Source organism: Bubalus bubalis, chromosome X (assembly GCF_019923935.1).
Source record: "Bubalus bubalis isolate 160015118507 breed Murrah chromosome X, NDDB_SH_1, whole genome shotgun sequence".
Classification (NCBI taxonomy): Eukaryota; Metazoa; Chordata; class Mammalia; order Artiodactyla; family Bovidae; genus Bubalus; species Bubalus bubalis.
The window spans coordinates 83,932,377-83,947,808 of NC_059181.1; the positions used below are offsets into that span (position 1 = coordinate 83,932,377).

At 41.2% G+C, this 15,432-nt stretch overlaps 1 protein-coding gene and 1 non-coding gene across 11 annotated transcripts in view; one reads left to right on the forward strand and one right to left on the reverse strand.

Moving 5' to 3' along the window:
• Window positions 1–15,432, forward strand: part of CHRDL1 (chordin like 1) — a 135,588-nt gene that overhangs the window by 85,378 nt on the left and 34,778 nt on the right. For 4 of the 10 annotated variants that reach the window (XM_025277292.3, XM_006071605.4, XM_025277287.3 and 1 more), the window contains exons 5-6: window positions 782–927; window positions 1,749–1,845. The exons of 1 other annotated variant lie outside the window; for it this stretch is intronic. In XM_025277292.3, coding sequence (XP_025133077.1) covers window positions 782–927; window positions 1,749–1,845 — 243 coding nt within the window. The remainder of the gene's footprint in view (window positions 1–781; window positions 928–1,748; window positions 1,846–15,432) is intronic. 5 more of the 10 variants (XM_044937462.2, XM_006071603.4, XM_025277290.3 and 2 more) reach the window with 3 other exon arrangements.
• On the reverse strand, window positions 472–543 carry TRNAW-CCA. Its single transcript has one exon. It is a non-coding gene; the product is annotated as a tRNA-Trp (tRNA).

Genomic DNA, 15,432 nt, shown 5'->3' on the forward strand with positions numbered 1-15,432 from the left:
AATCTGGGCACTTGTTCAATAAAAGGTAACTTTTGCTGGTCCTTGAAAATCAGACAGGACTTCAGTAGATGGAAAAGAGGAGAAGGAAGGGGGCCATCTTAGTGGAGGGATTGAAAACAAGCAGACTCCAGAGGCTGGAACAAGCACACGCCAAGTATAATAAAACATGGGAGACGGTAAAGTTACCGGGTAGTTATAATAGGTGGTTCCTCATCTGAAAAGGCTCCCTCCCTCGAGATAAGTTAATACCTTCTTTGTCTAAGACTGGTAGCTCTATCATGGCAGGAGCCTTGTCTTTCTTCACTAATCTCTGCCTAGTGCCTATCACAGTGCCTAGTATATAGTGAAGTTGCTCAGTCGTGTCCGACTCTTTTGCAACCCCATGGACTGTAGCCCACCAGGCTTCTCCGTCCATGGGATTCTCCAGGCAAGAATACTGGAGTGGGTTACCATTTCCTTCTCCAGGGGATCTTCCCAACCCAGGGATTGAACCCGGGTCTCCTGCATTGGAGGCAGATGCTTTAACCTCTGAGCCACCAGGGAAGCCCACATAGTAGGTGCTCAATAAATGCCCAACAAGTGAAGGGTTGGATGGTTGGTCATGTTAGTTGTTATTCCTGTCTGGCTGCTTTAATATTATTGAAGTCATTAGCCCCTGAATCAGGGGCTATTTTTAACTCCCTCTGTGTTGTACAGCCCCACCTGCTGTTTGTTTGGGAATTTGTGAAATTCTTTGCAATGATGCCAATACTTGGTGTGGTTTTTTTCCACCCTGTCCCAGAAGACTCCTTACCCCCAGCGAACAATAAAATGACCAGCAAGTCGTGTGAATACAACGGAACCACTTACCAACACGGTGAGCTGTTCATGGCTGAAGGGCTCTTTCAGAACCGGCAGCCCAACCAGTGCACCCAGTGCAGCTGCTCGGTAAGACCCTGTATTTCAATGTCCTCTACCCACATAAGAGCTCTTCCATACACATACCTTTAGTTTAAGCCTACACTGTAGGGTACTTGACTGAAAGAGGATGAAGCGCATCTAAATCGTAAGCCTCCCTGGTCTTCATCAACCCTGATAATCTCTGTTGAAAAGGTTGGACCCAGCCATATCCTTGTCTTAAAACTTTAGGACAAAGATGAGCTGATGATCTTGATCTGTACTTCTCTTCACAATCATTATACCACAAGAGCTTTCATCTGAAGAACTCGGTTATTTGATGCCTTGGAAATGCTATGGGTGGAAAAGCCACTGGCACCATCTAGCAGTATCAGTCCAATTCACAAGAAAATGTGGTGTCTCTTGGTTCCCATCTCTGACATGTTCTGTTAACGAGATAGTTCTTTGCCCTGCAAAGAAAAATATCTCGAAAAATGCTTGATCATAATGATTCCTGTGACATTACTTGTCAAAAGAATTGTATACTTCATGAATAAGGTATACTGATTACATCACCATCTAATTGTGTGGCCCAGAGAATGTAATAGATAGAACCTGATACTTTGTTCTATCTTAGACCAGGGTGCCTGATGAGGATTACCATCTCTTCTGTGACTCAGTCTCTGGCATGGAGAAATAATAAATGGAAAAAAAATAAACGCATCATAAAATTTAAGAAGTGCCTAGGACTGACTGCGGAAGAGCAGGGGGAAAGGATGTATTATGTTTGAACCCCTACTCATCCCAGGTACTGAGCTAAAGCCTTTACATGAACTTCAGCTCCTTCTGACCTTAATTTCGTTTCTCCCCAGCAGGAGGGCAATGTGTACTGTGGTCTCAAGACTTGCCCCAAGTTAACCTGTGCTTTCCCAGTCTCTGTTCCAGATTCCTGCTGCCGGGTGTGCAGAGGTAGGTATCCTGTATTCCAAGACCCCAGGTGCTACCATCTTGAGTAGCAGGATTTAGAAGAGGGAAATACCTGTCCAGTGTTCTAGCAAAAGGGAATTTTCTATGCTAGCCTTAAATTTTAAGGGTGCTTTCAATTACAAAAGGAAAAAAATAAAAGCATTGTTTTTAAGGGTCACTGCCCTAAAGAAACCGCATTGCAGCACAGCAGGGGGAGAGGGGTGAGATTCATCTAGCTTGGCCCCTCCGTTATTGTATTGTAAAACATAGGGCTTTTCCATACACAGCCTTAACAGGAAGACTTTGCCTCCCAAAGCACTGATGTGAACATTTTGAAGATTATGCTGGGCAAAGGTAGGGGTATTTTTCAAATCCCACGGTAAAATGCTGACAAACTCAATAACAGCAAAATGGAAGGCATCATCTTCTCAAATTATATTCAAAATGGAATTGTCATCTTCTCAAAGCCAGTTTTTTCTTCTTTGAGTTTCATTTCTTTGATGACGGTACTCTTTTTATTCTTTAGGTTTCCAAGATCAAATAGCATTACCTTTAATTTCTCCTTTATTACCTCTTCTCAGATTACCAAATCTATCAGCAGTCCTTTATACCCCCCCTTTTCCCACTTTCCCTCCTAATTTTGTCTTCTTCCCTTCCATCCAGTTAACATGCTCATTGAACATCTACTGTATGCTCGGCACTGTGCTAGAAGCTGGATACATAATGGTAAACATAGTAGTCACACAGGGCGCTGCTAGACTGTATGGCATCTTCATGTGAATTACAGAAAGGATCACCTTACTTAAGATACTTGACTTCCCATTTGCCGAAAAATCCTTGTGAATATACCTCCTTAGCTGAGGCACCCTTATGCAGGACACAACCTATATAACCGTATGTGGCATACATAGCAGCCAGGGTATGTTCTTTGCCCTTGTGGAACCCACATTTTACCAGAGAAGACAATAAACAAACAAGGAAACACATATCTAAATATAAACGATGTATGTATTGTAAAGTAAATAAACAAGGGATTGAGATAGAAAAGAAGAGGTGAAGGCATTTAGTTGAGTTGTTGGAAAGGCTTCTCTGAGATGACATTTAAGCTCAGACTTGAAAGATGAAAAGGAGTAATCCATGCAAAGGTCCTGGGGGAAGAGTATACCAAGCAGAAAGAAAAAAAAAAAAGTTCAAATGACCAGGCAAGGAAGAGCTTAGAGCATTCAAGGAGCTTGGGACCAGTGTGGTAGGAATATAGTGATTGTGGTCGTAACTGACATTTGGTGAGACTAGAGAGGTGAACAGGAGTCAGATGATGCAGGACCTTCAAGGCCATGGTAACAAGTTTGGATTTCCATTGTGAAGTGGGAAGCCAGTAGAAAGTTGTGCAGGAGACGTGATGTGATCCAGTTGATGTCTTACAAGATCTCACTGGTTATTGTGTCCAGACTAGATTGGAGGGAGGAAAGAAGACAAGTAGAGAGACCAAGAGAATGGATGTAGCAGTCAGTCTCTCTGGTATGAGAGGCCAAGATTCAGGGTGGGGGACAGAGTATAGAGTAGTGGTTCAGACTGAGGTCTTCTGGAGCCAGGCTGCCTTGATTCTAATCCCAGTCCTGCTACTTTCAAGCTGGGTGATCATGAGCCATGTATATACTCACCTTTCTAGCAGTCTTTACATTGAGGATTATGTTAGCACCAACCTCCAAACTGTTGTTAAGTTTAAATGAGATAATGCAGGAAGAGGACCTAGGACACTGTCTTCCATAAAGTGAGGATTCAATAACAAATACTGAACAAATTTGAAATACAGTAAGTGCTGAATCCTCAGATTTAACTAACCATGGTCTGAACATATTGGAGAAAAAATAAATCCAGAAAGTTCCAAAAAGCAAAACTTGAATTTGCTCTGGGCTGCCAACCATTTACATGGCATTTACATTGTATTCCCAACTTTTAATACTTAGGTATTATAAGTAATCTAGAGATGATTTAAAGTGTATGGGAGTGTGTGTATAGGCTATATGCAAATACTATGCCACTTTATATAAGGGACTTGAGCATCCTTGCATTTTGGTATCTGCAAGGGTCCTTTGGAACCAATGCCCTGAAGATACCAAGGGATAACTGTATATTTAGAACACTGGTTCTTGGCTGTGGGTACATATTGGAATTACCTTGGTAAGGGGAAAGGGGGATGAAGGAGGTGATTCCAATGTGCAGCCAAGGTTGAGAGCCACTGAAATAGAGGGAAAATATGATAGGATTTGCTAGTAGCAAATGGGTGGTTGACTCCCATACATTGAAAGTGAAAGTCACTCAGTCCTGTCTGACTCTTTGCGACCCCATGGACTATACAGTCCATGGAATTCTCCAGGCCAGAATACTGGATTGAGTAACCTTTCCCTTCTCCATAGGATCTTCCCAAACCAGAGATCAAACCCAGGTCTCCCGCATTGCAGATGGATTCTTTACCAGCTGAGCCACCAGGGTAGCCCAAGAATACTGGAGTGGGTAGCCTATCCCTTCTCCAGTGGATCTTCCCGACCCAGGAACTGAACCGGGGTCTCCTGCATTGCAGGATTCTTTACCAGCTGAGCTATCAGTAAGCCTTCCCATACATTACTGCCAGCTTAATCTTCCAAAGAGATAGCCTTAACTGTGCTACACCCCTACTCAGAAGTCTTTATGCTGACACACATTGTACTTACTCAATGCCAGTCGCAGTTCTATGCATTTTACAGATATGAACTCATTTAATTTCATGACAACCCCGTGGAGGGGGGAGGTTATGATTATTAACCTCATTTTACAGATGATGAAACTGAGGCAGAAAGAGGTTAAGATCCTTTTTCAAGGCTATGTAGCTAGTGAGTCCGGAGAAGGCAATGGCACCCCACTCCAGTACTTTTGCCTGGAAAATCCCATGGACGGAGGAGCCAGGTAGGCTGCAGTCCATGAGGTCGCTAGAGTCGGACACGACTGAGCGACTTCACTTTCACTTTTCACTTTCTTGCATTGGAGAAGGAAATGGCAACCCACTCCAGTGTTCTTGCTTGGAGAATCCCAGGGACGGGGAAGCCTGGTGGGCTGCCGTCTATGGGGTCGCACAGAGTCGGACACGACTGAAGCGACTTAGCAGCAGCAGCAGCAGCAGCAGCTAGTGAGTCAAAGAGCTAAGATCTGAACCGTGGAAGTCTGGCTCTGGACTCTAGGCTCCTAACCACCCCACTCTGCCACTGAAAGGAATGGCTCCCTGGTGCCTGCAGAATGTGTCCACCCCTGACTCTGACAGTGAAGGTCTTCTGAGTTACCTTTATAGGTCCACATGCTTGAATTCTTGCACCTCGGGTTCTTCCCACATTGTTCTTGTGTGGTCTCACTTTTGTGCCTTTACTCTCTCCTCAGCCCCTCAATATCTTTCAAACTTCAGTGTGCTTAGAATTACCGGAGAAATTGTTGAATTTCACCTCCCTGGACCACAACCACAGAGATTCTGTTTTGGTGGCCTTGGGGAGGGGCCCTGGGATGTGCTTTTAAACTGGCCTCATCATCCATTCTGATGCAGGTGGTCCATAGACTTTCGCTTTGAGAAACCATCCCTACAACAATGTAGATGACTGGGGGTGGCCTGAAATGGTGGTTTTACATCTGAATTTGGTGCACTTAAATTGGGCATCTTAAAAGTTTGAAACCTTAGTAAACCAATAGAAGAGTAACCAATGTCAGTCTCTGATTGGTCAGAGCATCTAATCCCATTCATATGGTAAGCCAGTTTGGGGTGAATGAGAAGCAACCATTTCACAATAAGGCTGGGAAGAAAAAGTGACAAAATGGCTTCCTTAGTTATATCTATACAACATGTACAGTAAGACTTGAAAGGAGAGAATATTGCCTGTCTCTAGAAAATCCTTTCCCTCGGATTTCATCTGTGAAAATCCTACCTACTCCTGAAGCCCTAGCTCAAATGCAGCCTCCTTAGATGCTAACATAGGTAGTCCTCAGGTCACATATGTCTTGTTTGTTTATTTTGTTTTGTTTAATTTTTTATTTTATATTGGGGTAGAGTTGATTAACAGTGTTGTGTTAGTTTCAGGTATACAGCAAAGACATTAAGTTATACATGTATCTATTCTTTTTCAAATTCTTTTCCCGTTTAGGTCATTACGGAGTGTTGAGCAGAGTTCCCTGTGTTATGCAGTAGTCCTTTCGGTTATCCATTTTAAATATAGCAGTGTGTACATGTCAGTCGAAAACTTCTAATCTATTCATTCCCCCATCCTCCTCCCTCCACCCCAGTAACCATAAGTTTGTTCTCTGAGTTTGTTTCTGTTTTGTAAATAGTTCATTTGTATCATTTTTTTAGATTATGCATATAAGCGAAATCATATTTGTCTTTCTCTGTCTGACTTACTTCACTCATAGATGATAATCTCTAGGTCCATCCATGTTGCTGGCAACGGCATTATTTCATTCTTTTTTATGACTAATATTCCATTGTATATATGTCCCACATCTTCTTTATCCATTCCTCAATTGATGGATATTTGGATTGCTTCCATGTCTTGGCTCTTATAAACAGTGCTGCTATGAACATTGGGGTGCATATATCTTTTGGAAATAGAGTTTTTCTCTTTTCTGGATATATGCCCGGGAGTGGGATTGCTGGATCATATAACTCTATTTCTGTTTTTTTAAGGAACCTTCATACTGTTCTCTCCAGTGGCTGTACCAATTTACATTCCCACCAACAGTGTAGGGGCATTCCCTTTTCTTGGCACGCTCTCCAACATTTATTAGACCTTTTTGATGATGGCCATTTTGACCCATGTGAGGTGATACTTCACTGTGGTTTTGATTTGGATAAATACTAGTGGGAGGGTCTTTCTCTCTTCTTTGCCTTCCCACCTTCATTCCAGTTTCTCCACCCCTAAATCCTGCTTCTCCTTCAGAGGCTGGCTCAAACGCTACCTCCTCCATGATTTTTTTTTTTAATCCTATAAATTAGGACTAAACTCCCTCCTCTCTAGGACTTTACAGGACCTCACCTGTGCTTTTCCAGTGGCATTTATAACCTTAGCACCTTTTGTCTTTTTTTATATGTGCCCATGTCTTATCATCCCTACCAATATGTGTTCCTCAAGGCAGTAACTATTTTGGGCTCATCTTTTTCCCCCACTGTGCTAGGCACAGAGTAGGTGTTGTTTGAATGAACACACACTAGCTTGGAAATATTGCCAGAAAGTTAATCATGGTTGGAATTAGATGCTACTAAAATAAGATGTTGGTCTTCCCTGGTGACTCAGTGATAAAGAATCTTGTCTGTTGATGAAGGAGATGCAGGTTCAATCCCTGGGTTGGGAAGATTCCCTGGAAAAGGAAATGGCAACCCACTCCAGTATTCTTGCCTGGGAAATCCCCTAGACAGAGGAGCCTGGTGGGCTACAGTCCATGGGGTCACAAAGAGTCAGACATGACTTAGCAACTAAACAACAACAACAAAAATAAGATATTGTTTTTGTTTTTTCTCCCTTTGAATCACTGACTATGGTGATGGTACTGGCTTTACATTCTTCATGGTCAATAGGAAATTAGGTGATCCCTCATATTGTTTTTTATTCCCTACCTTACTTTAGCACACTATAACTAATATTTCTTTTAGAAAGAAATGACCTTATTCTTAGTATCCATACAGGCTCATCTTTTTTACTATGCTTTTTGCACCAGCCTTTACAGGTCAGCATGAATTTAGTTGCAGCCTAATTTCATGTATGCTTCAATAAGGCACTGGATCTTTCCATACCTGTTTCTCACAGTGTGTGTACTGTCCCTCAGTACAGCTATGAACTTTCAGCCAGGAAAGACTCTTTTGTTCCTTATCTCCTTTCCCATCTTGGTCCCAGCTTGAGTCCACTCCAAAGAGAAGAGAGTCCGTTTTTAAAAATTGAAGTATAGTTTATTTACAGTATTGTGTTAGTTTCAGATGTACAATAAAGTAATCCAGTTAATTATATATATATATATGTAATTTTCAGATTATTTTCCATCATAGTTTGTTATTAAAGATACTGAATATAGTTTCCTATGCTATGTAGTAAACTCTTGTTTCTTATCTACTCTATGTATACTAGTTTGTATCTGTTAATCCCATACTCTTAATTTGTCCCTTCCCCACCCCTTTCCCCTTTGGCAACTAGAAGTTTGTTTTCTATGTTTTTGAGTCTGTTTCTGCTTTGTATATAGATTCATTTGTATTTTTAGGTTACATGTATAAGTAATACCACAAAATATCTGTCTTTGTTGGACTTACTTCACTTAGTATGATAATCTCTAGGTCCATCCACATTGCTGCAAATGGCAATATTTTATTCTTTCTTATGGCTGAGTAATATTCTATTATATATGTATGTATATATGTATATATACATGTATATATATGTATTTATATCACATATCCTTAAACCAATCATCTGTCAATGGGCACTTGGGTTGCTTCCATGTCTTGGCTATTATAAATAGTACTGCTATGTACATTGGGGTGTACGCATCTTTTCCAATTAGAGTTTTTCTCTTTTCTGGATATATGCCTCGGAATGGAATTTCTGGATCATATGGCAGCTCTACTTTTAGATTTTTTTAAGGAACCTCCCTACTGTTTTCCATAGTGGCTGTACCAATTTGCATTTCCATCCATAGTATACAAGGGTTCCCTTTTCTGCACACCCAAGAGAGTCCATTTTTAGCAGAGGTGTACACATGGTTACTAATATAACCAGCTAATTGCTATAATCCAGTTGTTAGGTTAAGGTGATTTTGTTTGGGGAAAATAATGTGAAATCTAAACCGAAGAACAATTGATAAAGGAAAGTGCAAAAAGATGTATTATTGCATCCAAGAGGCAATAGAGAGCAATGCAGATAAGCTCTGAAGCCAGAGGACATAGTTTTGACCTGGCAGAGCTACAGTCAACTAGTAATTTTATCTTGGGCAAGACACAACCATTCAGGACCTCGAATCCCTCGGCTGTGTAAATGCTAATTATAATATCTACAACCAACAGAAAGGTTGTAAAAACTAACTGAGATGACAGAAGGCTAAGAGAAAGTCCAGCAAAGAGTTATTGCTTAATAAGTGATGTGTGCGTGCATTATGACTATATTTATTACCCTGGGGTTAAGTAGAATTGCACCTTAGCTATCTCCGATAGTCTTGCCTTTTTATTTCCTTAATTTACATATACAGAAGTTTATTTCTAGTCCTTCTCATGGCAACAGATCCTGGGACTAACTATCTTCTCAGTGGTTTTCTTGTCATGATTTAAATTTCTTTTCTTTTTGTTATGTCCTCAGAAGCAACAGATAAAAGCTACTTGTTACTGATCATGTCCTGCCCCTTCACACACTTGACAATTCATGAAGTTCTCTCTTTGCCATCTCTTCTCCAGCCTAAATAAACCATTCTCTTTCATCTTCCCCTCTCAAGACTAAATCTTACACTTTCATAAAATTGATGCTTTTTTCTCTGTCTTTAATGTCTTTACATCTTTCAGTTGTATATAATGTGATTGAATCTCCTTTGAAGTTAATTTTTGAAGCACCTAGTTATTTTTTTTTCTGTTGAAATGATGTTTTTACAAAGGTATACCTTGTGTAAGCATATTACTCATTCAGCAGGGAACCCAGACACATTTCTCTTCTATGCTGGCCGCCCTAATTGCAGGGAAAATACTGCAGAAGAAATAACCTTTTGAGCGCTGAACTTGCAAACCTTAATATAAAAGACCCCATTGAAATAGTCTCTGCACTGTCACCAAACACTAATGTGTGCCTTTCTTCCTGGGTCAGACAGCAATCTTAGCCATGGATTGAATCTCAACCCCAGTCTCAATTGTTTAGACTTGTCTTTGAGGCTAGGACAGTCAGGAGAGTGTTGGCAGGGTGTGTCATTGCTGGCACTTCAGCAAACCTCATCTAGACTGGAAGCATAGTGCACACAGCCGCTGGAGCCTTAAGGGAAACTTTATCAGCAGGAAAAAAAAAAAAAACTCTTCAGAGATTGTACTATGGCCACATTCTGGGCAGGCAGGCCTTAAACCCAAACCCAGTCCCAGCTTCTTTCCACCATTTATCATTTCTGCTTCCTGTCTTCTGCCTATCTTGCCAAAGCAAAGGGGAAGGCTATGTTCTTAGACGTTAAGCAAGGAAGACATATATGGGGTAAGCTATCGGCATTTTGAGAGCCAAGCCTGCATTTGGTAGATGGTGTACATACGTAGCACTTGTGTGTGTGCATGCTAAGTCGCTTCAGTCATGTCTGACTCTATGTGACCCTATGGACTATAGCCCACCAGGCTTCTCTGTCCCTGGGATTCTCCAGGCAAGAATACCAGAGTGGATTGCTGTGCCCTTCTCCAAGGGGATCTTCCAGACCCAGGGATCAAATCCACGTCTCATGTCTCCTGCACTGGCAGGCGGGCTCTTTACCACTAGCACCGCTTGGGAAGCCCCTTTCTAGGTTTAGAATAGCCCAAGTATAAATATCTACCTTCTTTCATTCAACAAACATTTGTTTTGCAACCACTAAGTACCTGGCACTGTGTGAGTACTGGAGATACCATGGTGAACAAAACAGGCATGGAACCAGCCCTCGTAGAATGTAATGAGGAAGATAGACATGTATCAAATACTGAGACAAGTAAATATGAAATCATAATCATGCCACATGCTATGAAGGAAAGGTGTTATAAAAGCTAATAATTGACAGAGGCTGATCTATTCAGGGAGGTGAAGGAAGACTCAAGACCATCTCTCTGGCCTCAACTCACACCATATTCCTCTTCGCTCTCTGTACCCCCAGGGTTTGGGAGAATTGACTCAAAAGTTCTGGGTATAACTGGTGGCAGTCCTATCCTCCTAGAATCTGTGACTTCTGATCCCACCATGAAACCAGCCACCCTATTTACCCTATTTTATAGAAGTATCTATACTGTCCTTGCATTGTACCTGCTGCATATACTCAAGTTCAGACTTCACATATTAAGGAACTACTTGATCATGTTGTTCCATGTTTACCATTTCTTACCATATTATCTAATCTGAGTTCTGTAGCTTTTCTTTAAAGGTCCTCTGTCAAACAGTTGGACTGTTCCTTAACTCACTACCCATCCTCATTTCTTCAACACCAACACTCACACTTTCTCCTCTAGACTGGCACTTCTCTTTTTATAATATTGCCATGTCCTCCCCACCTTCAGCCCTGTCATATGCCCTTCTTTTTTACATGCAATATTATATTTGTTTCTAAGTGTTCAACATTCATATACATTATGCATTGATCACCAAAATAGTAACCATCTATCACCATGCAAAGTTATTACAATATTATTGACTATATTCCCTATGTGGTACATTATATCTCTGTGACTTATTCTGTAACTGAAAGTTTGTACCCCTTCATTCCCTTTGCCTATTTCACTCATATCCCACCAGGAAGCCCCTTGCCTAATGAGATTGATCTGAAAAATATTGCTAAGACTAATGTCAAACAGCATGCTGCCTATGTTTTCTTCTACAAGTTTTATGGTATCAGGTCTTACATTTAAGTATTTAAAACATTTTGAGTTTAATGCTGTGGGTACACTGGTGGGTAGGGCAGGCCCCAGGCATGCCTGGTTGTGGGACCTGGTGGCTCATGACTGCTATGGGTACACTGGTAGATTGGGCAGTGCCCAGTGGTAATAGGCTAGAGGGAGGATTCCAGAATGGTGCCTACCAGTGCCAGTGTCAGCACAGTAGAGTGAGTTTACAGAAATGGCTGCCACCAGCATCTGTGTTCCCAGTGGAGTCCCAGTTGCCTCCTGCCTCTCTGCTACTACTCAGAGTGAATGAGTTTTTGAACACACCTTCAGCCCTCCAGCTCTCCTGAATGTAAACCCCACTGGTTTTCAAAACCAGCTCTTTTGCTCTTCTTCCTGGTGCACAACTCCTGGGCTGAGGGGTCCAATGTGGAGCTTGGACCCCTTGCTCCTCAGGCAGGACATTCATGTTTATATCCCTCTCACCTTGCCAGAGTGTGGGTCCTGACTAGATGGCAGTCTCCACCCCCTTACCTGTCTCATCGTGGTTCCTTGTTTATATCTTCAGTTGTGGAAAATATCTTCTGCTAGTCTTCAGGTCACTCTCAGAGGTGGTTGCTCTGTAAGTAGGTGAAGTTTTGGTATGCCCATGGGAGGTGAGTTCAGGATCTTCCTCTGCTGCCATCTTGATCCTACCTCTTGTTATGTGCCTCTCTTAACTCTTACTCCCCACAAGCTTGGAAGAGTTTCCTACCCCTCTTTTATCAATTAGGATCCTTCCCATCTTTCAAGACCCCAGCTGAAGTTGCAGCTCTTTTATTATTATTATTATTATTTTAATTTTTACAATGTTGTGTTAGTTTCTGCCATACAACAACGTGAATGGGCCATAATTATACATATATCTCCTGTCTCTTGAGCTTCCCTCCCCTCCCCCCGCACCCCTCTAGGTCATCACAGAGCACCAGGATGGGCTCCCTGTGTTATACAGCAACTTCTCACCAGCTATGCATTTTACACATGATATGATAGTGTATATATGTTGATTCTACTTTGTCCATTCGTCCCACTCTCTCCCTCCCCGTCTTGTGTGGGGGATTTGTGTCCACAAGTCTGTTCTGTACATCTGTGTCTCCATTCCTTCCCTGCATCAATACTATTTTTCTAGATTCTGTATATATGCATTAATATATGATATTTATTTTTCTCTTTTTAACTTATTTCACTCTGTATAACAGGGTCTAGGTTCATCCATCTCATTAGAACTGACTGAAATTCATTTCTTTTTATGGCTGAGTAATATTCCATTGTATATCTATACCCCATCTTCTTTATTCATTCACCTGTCGATAGACATCTAGGTTGCTTCTGTGTTCTGGCTATAGTAAAGAGTGCTGCATGCATCTCATTTAAATAGCCTTACCTGATCATTCTAGTCCTCATTGGTCTCCTTCTTTGACCACTTCCAGGGCTTGGTCAGGTTGTAGGAGCAGCAGCAGGAGACCCAGGTTTGATCCCTGGGTCAGGAAGATCCCCTGGAAAAGGAAATGGAAACCCACTCCAGTATTCGTGCCTGGAGAATTCCATGGACAGAGGAGCCTGGTGGGTTATAGTCTATGGAGTCACAAAGAGTTGGACACAATTGAGTGACTAATACTTTGACATTTTCACATTATTATTCACTGTTTAATGGGTCTTGGCTCCTCAACTGGGAAGTTCTATGAGGAAAGGACCATCTTCTTCCTCTTTTGCCCCTAGCATAGTACTAAGCATATAACTTGTGATGTATTTGCTAATAGGAAAGAGAGCCACAGTTATGTAAAGCTTTTGGCAAGCACTTAAAGTGTAGTCCTGCCTAGGGAGGCAGGAGAAATGACTGACCTTACAACTTACTCAACCCAAGCTCATTTATCCAATACATCTCCAGTTAGCCCAGGTGAAAATTGAATCTCTTTTTATGAAATTGAGATATTTTTACTAACTCCTTCATGGTAACTGAAACTGGAAGCAATTGTTTAAAAGCAATTTGTCAGTGTTCAAGGCATCTGCCATTTTACCTAAGACTCTTGATTTCTATTTCCAAAAAGCAGCAAAATTACACCTCAGACGCCATCTTTGCTGAGCCCAGAGATCTTGAGGGAAGTGGTATATGAGCTATTTCATTTTTTTAATATCATAAAAATCTACCAAAATTTTCAAAGTTTTCGAAATCAAAGGAAACGAGAGAAAATAACAACTCTAAATATAGATCCTTACATATCAGTCAGGATCTCATTTTCTTTTTGCCCACATTTTCTGCAGAAACACTCCCATCTCCTGGTCATAATGGTAGGAAGGAAGCATTGCTAATGCAAAACACTGCCTTAAAAAAATTAAAAATAACTCAATAATTTTTGTGATTGTATGTTCTCGCCTAAACTTCAAAATGTATTGAAACACTCGATCTTTTCATAGCTGTAGAAGAGTTTGACCACCACTAGCAATTCCTTTTCAAAAGTGAATCATTCATGTTCATGAACATGGGACTATCTTAGAGATTTTCTATCCTTGTCTACTGCTCCTCTTCTAAACACCAACTGGAAGCTCTCTTCTTCCATGGAAACTTTCAGGTGGTTTTTGTTCTCTTTCCATCCCCTGTGGTCAGAATTCATCTTCACATCCTTGCTGACAATCCCAGGACTCCCAGTCCTCTGAAGTCGTCATGTTCCTTCTTGGCGTGTCTTTTATGTCTAGAATGTTTCTTTTAGACAGAAAGCCCTCAGACAGTGGATGGGACAGCATTGAATTTCATACTGAGTTTAACAAATTAATAGTGATGATTCCTAACTGGCCATCTGGGGTATCCTGTCAAGGTCAATAATGCCCCATCCCATTGCTGGGCTGGAGGGTTTTTCATGTGTATTATGAGTCTGGTTCTACAATAAAAATAAGAAATTCCCAGTGAAGCATTTCAGAGCAATTATTTCTTCATGGGTGGTTAAAGCCACTCTTCTTTCAGCCTTGTCCTTCTGACTGCTTCAAGGGATATACCATGACTGCTCAGAAACACATTACTGGGTATGCCCATTACTCTCATTAGAATAGACTTCGTGAACACTTAAGACTTCAACGATTGTGGAAGTTAATCTGATTTGTTAACTGACAGTATAAACAGAGGAAAAAGAAACATCAAAAAGAAGAGTGATGTTAGGCAGAGGAATCATATTCGAACACTACACTGTAACTGTAAGAATTTATAAAGTCCAGGTCTCCATGGCCCAGGCAAAGTGAACATTTGATATAATTATCCAGTTGGTATAAGCTAATTGTTGAAATGACTCCATCCACTTTTTCCTTGTTTTTGGCCACTAAAGTCAGACCCACGTCTTCTGCTCCCACCAGGTAGTCCAGTCCTCTTTGGATGGGGCCAGGAAGCCAAAGTGGTATTCATGGAAAGAAGAAGGACCCTCAACTGATTGCTTTTCATTTCCAGGTTAACCAGGCAGTAAACAATGGTAGATCACTAAGTTTCCTTCTTCCACCCTGCTCGTTATTTTCCATTTTTGAAGGTGGTAGCACAGGACTCTATTTGGGTACTTGAATTTTTACCACTCAACTTTATGACTATGTAATTTGCACTGCCTCTCATAGGAGCAGTTATCTGTCCTCTCATGCATTACTTTAAGCAAAGAGAGAAAAAGAGGTTTAATTAAAATGCAGACTCCTTTTCTAAATAAAAATGAAAAGGGAGAAGGTACTAGCATAATGATGAGAGAATCTAATCATTAATTTAGAAGGAACGAGCTGAAGGAATGAAAAATGGCTGTCTGCAGCCATTTTTATTTTTTGGTGTCTCCAGGACCCTGGCTTTAGAAATGAAATTATTCCCTTTCTATGCGTGGACATAAATTTTCTCTGTTGGGCTTCATTTTTTAAAAAATACAGGTGCTTTCTTTTGTTAAATACATTGCACACTTGTGCGTGTGTGCTTAGTCACTCAGTCGTGTCTGACTCTTTGCAACCCCATAGACTGTAGC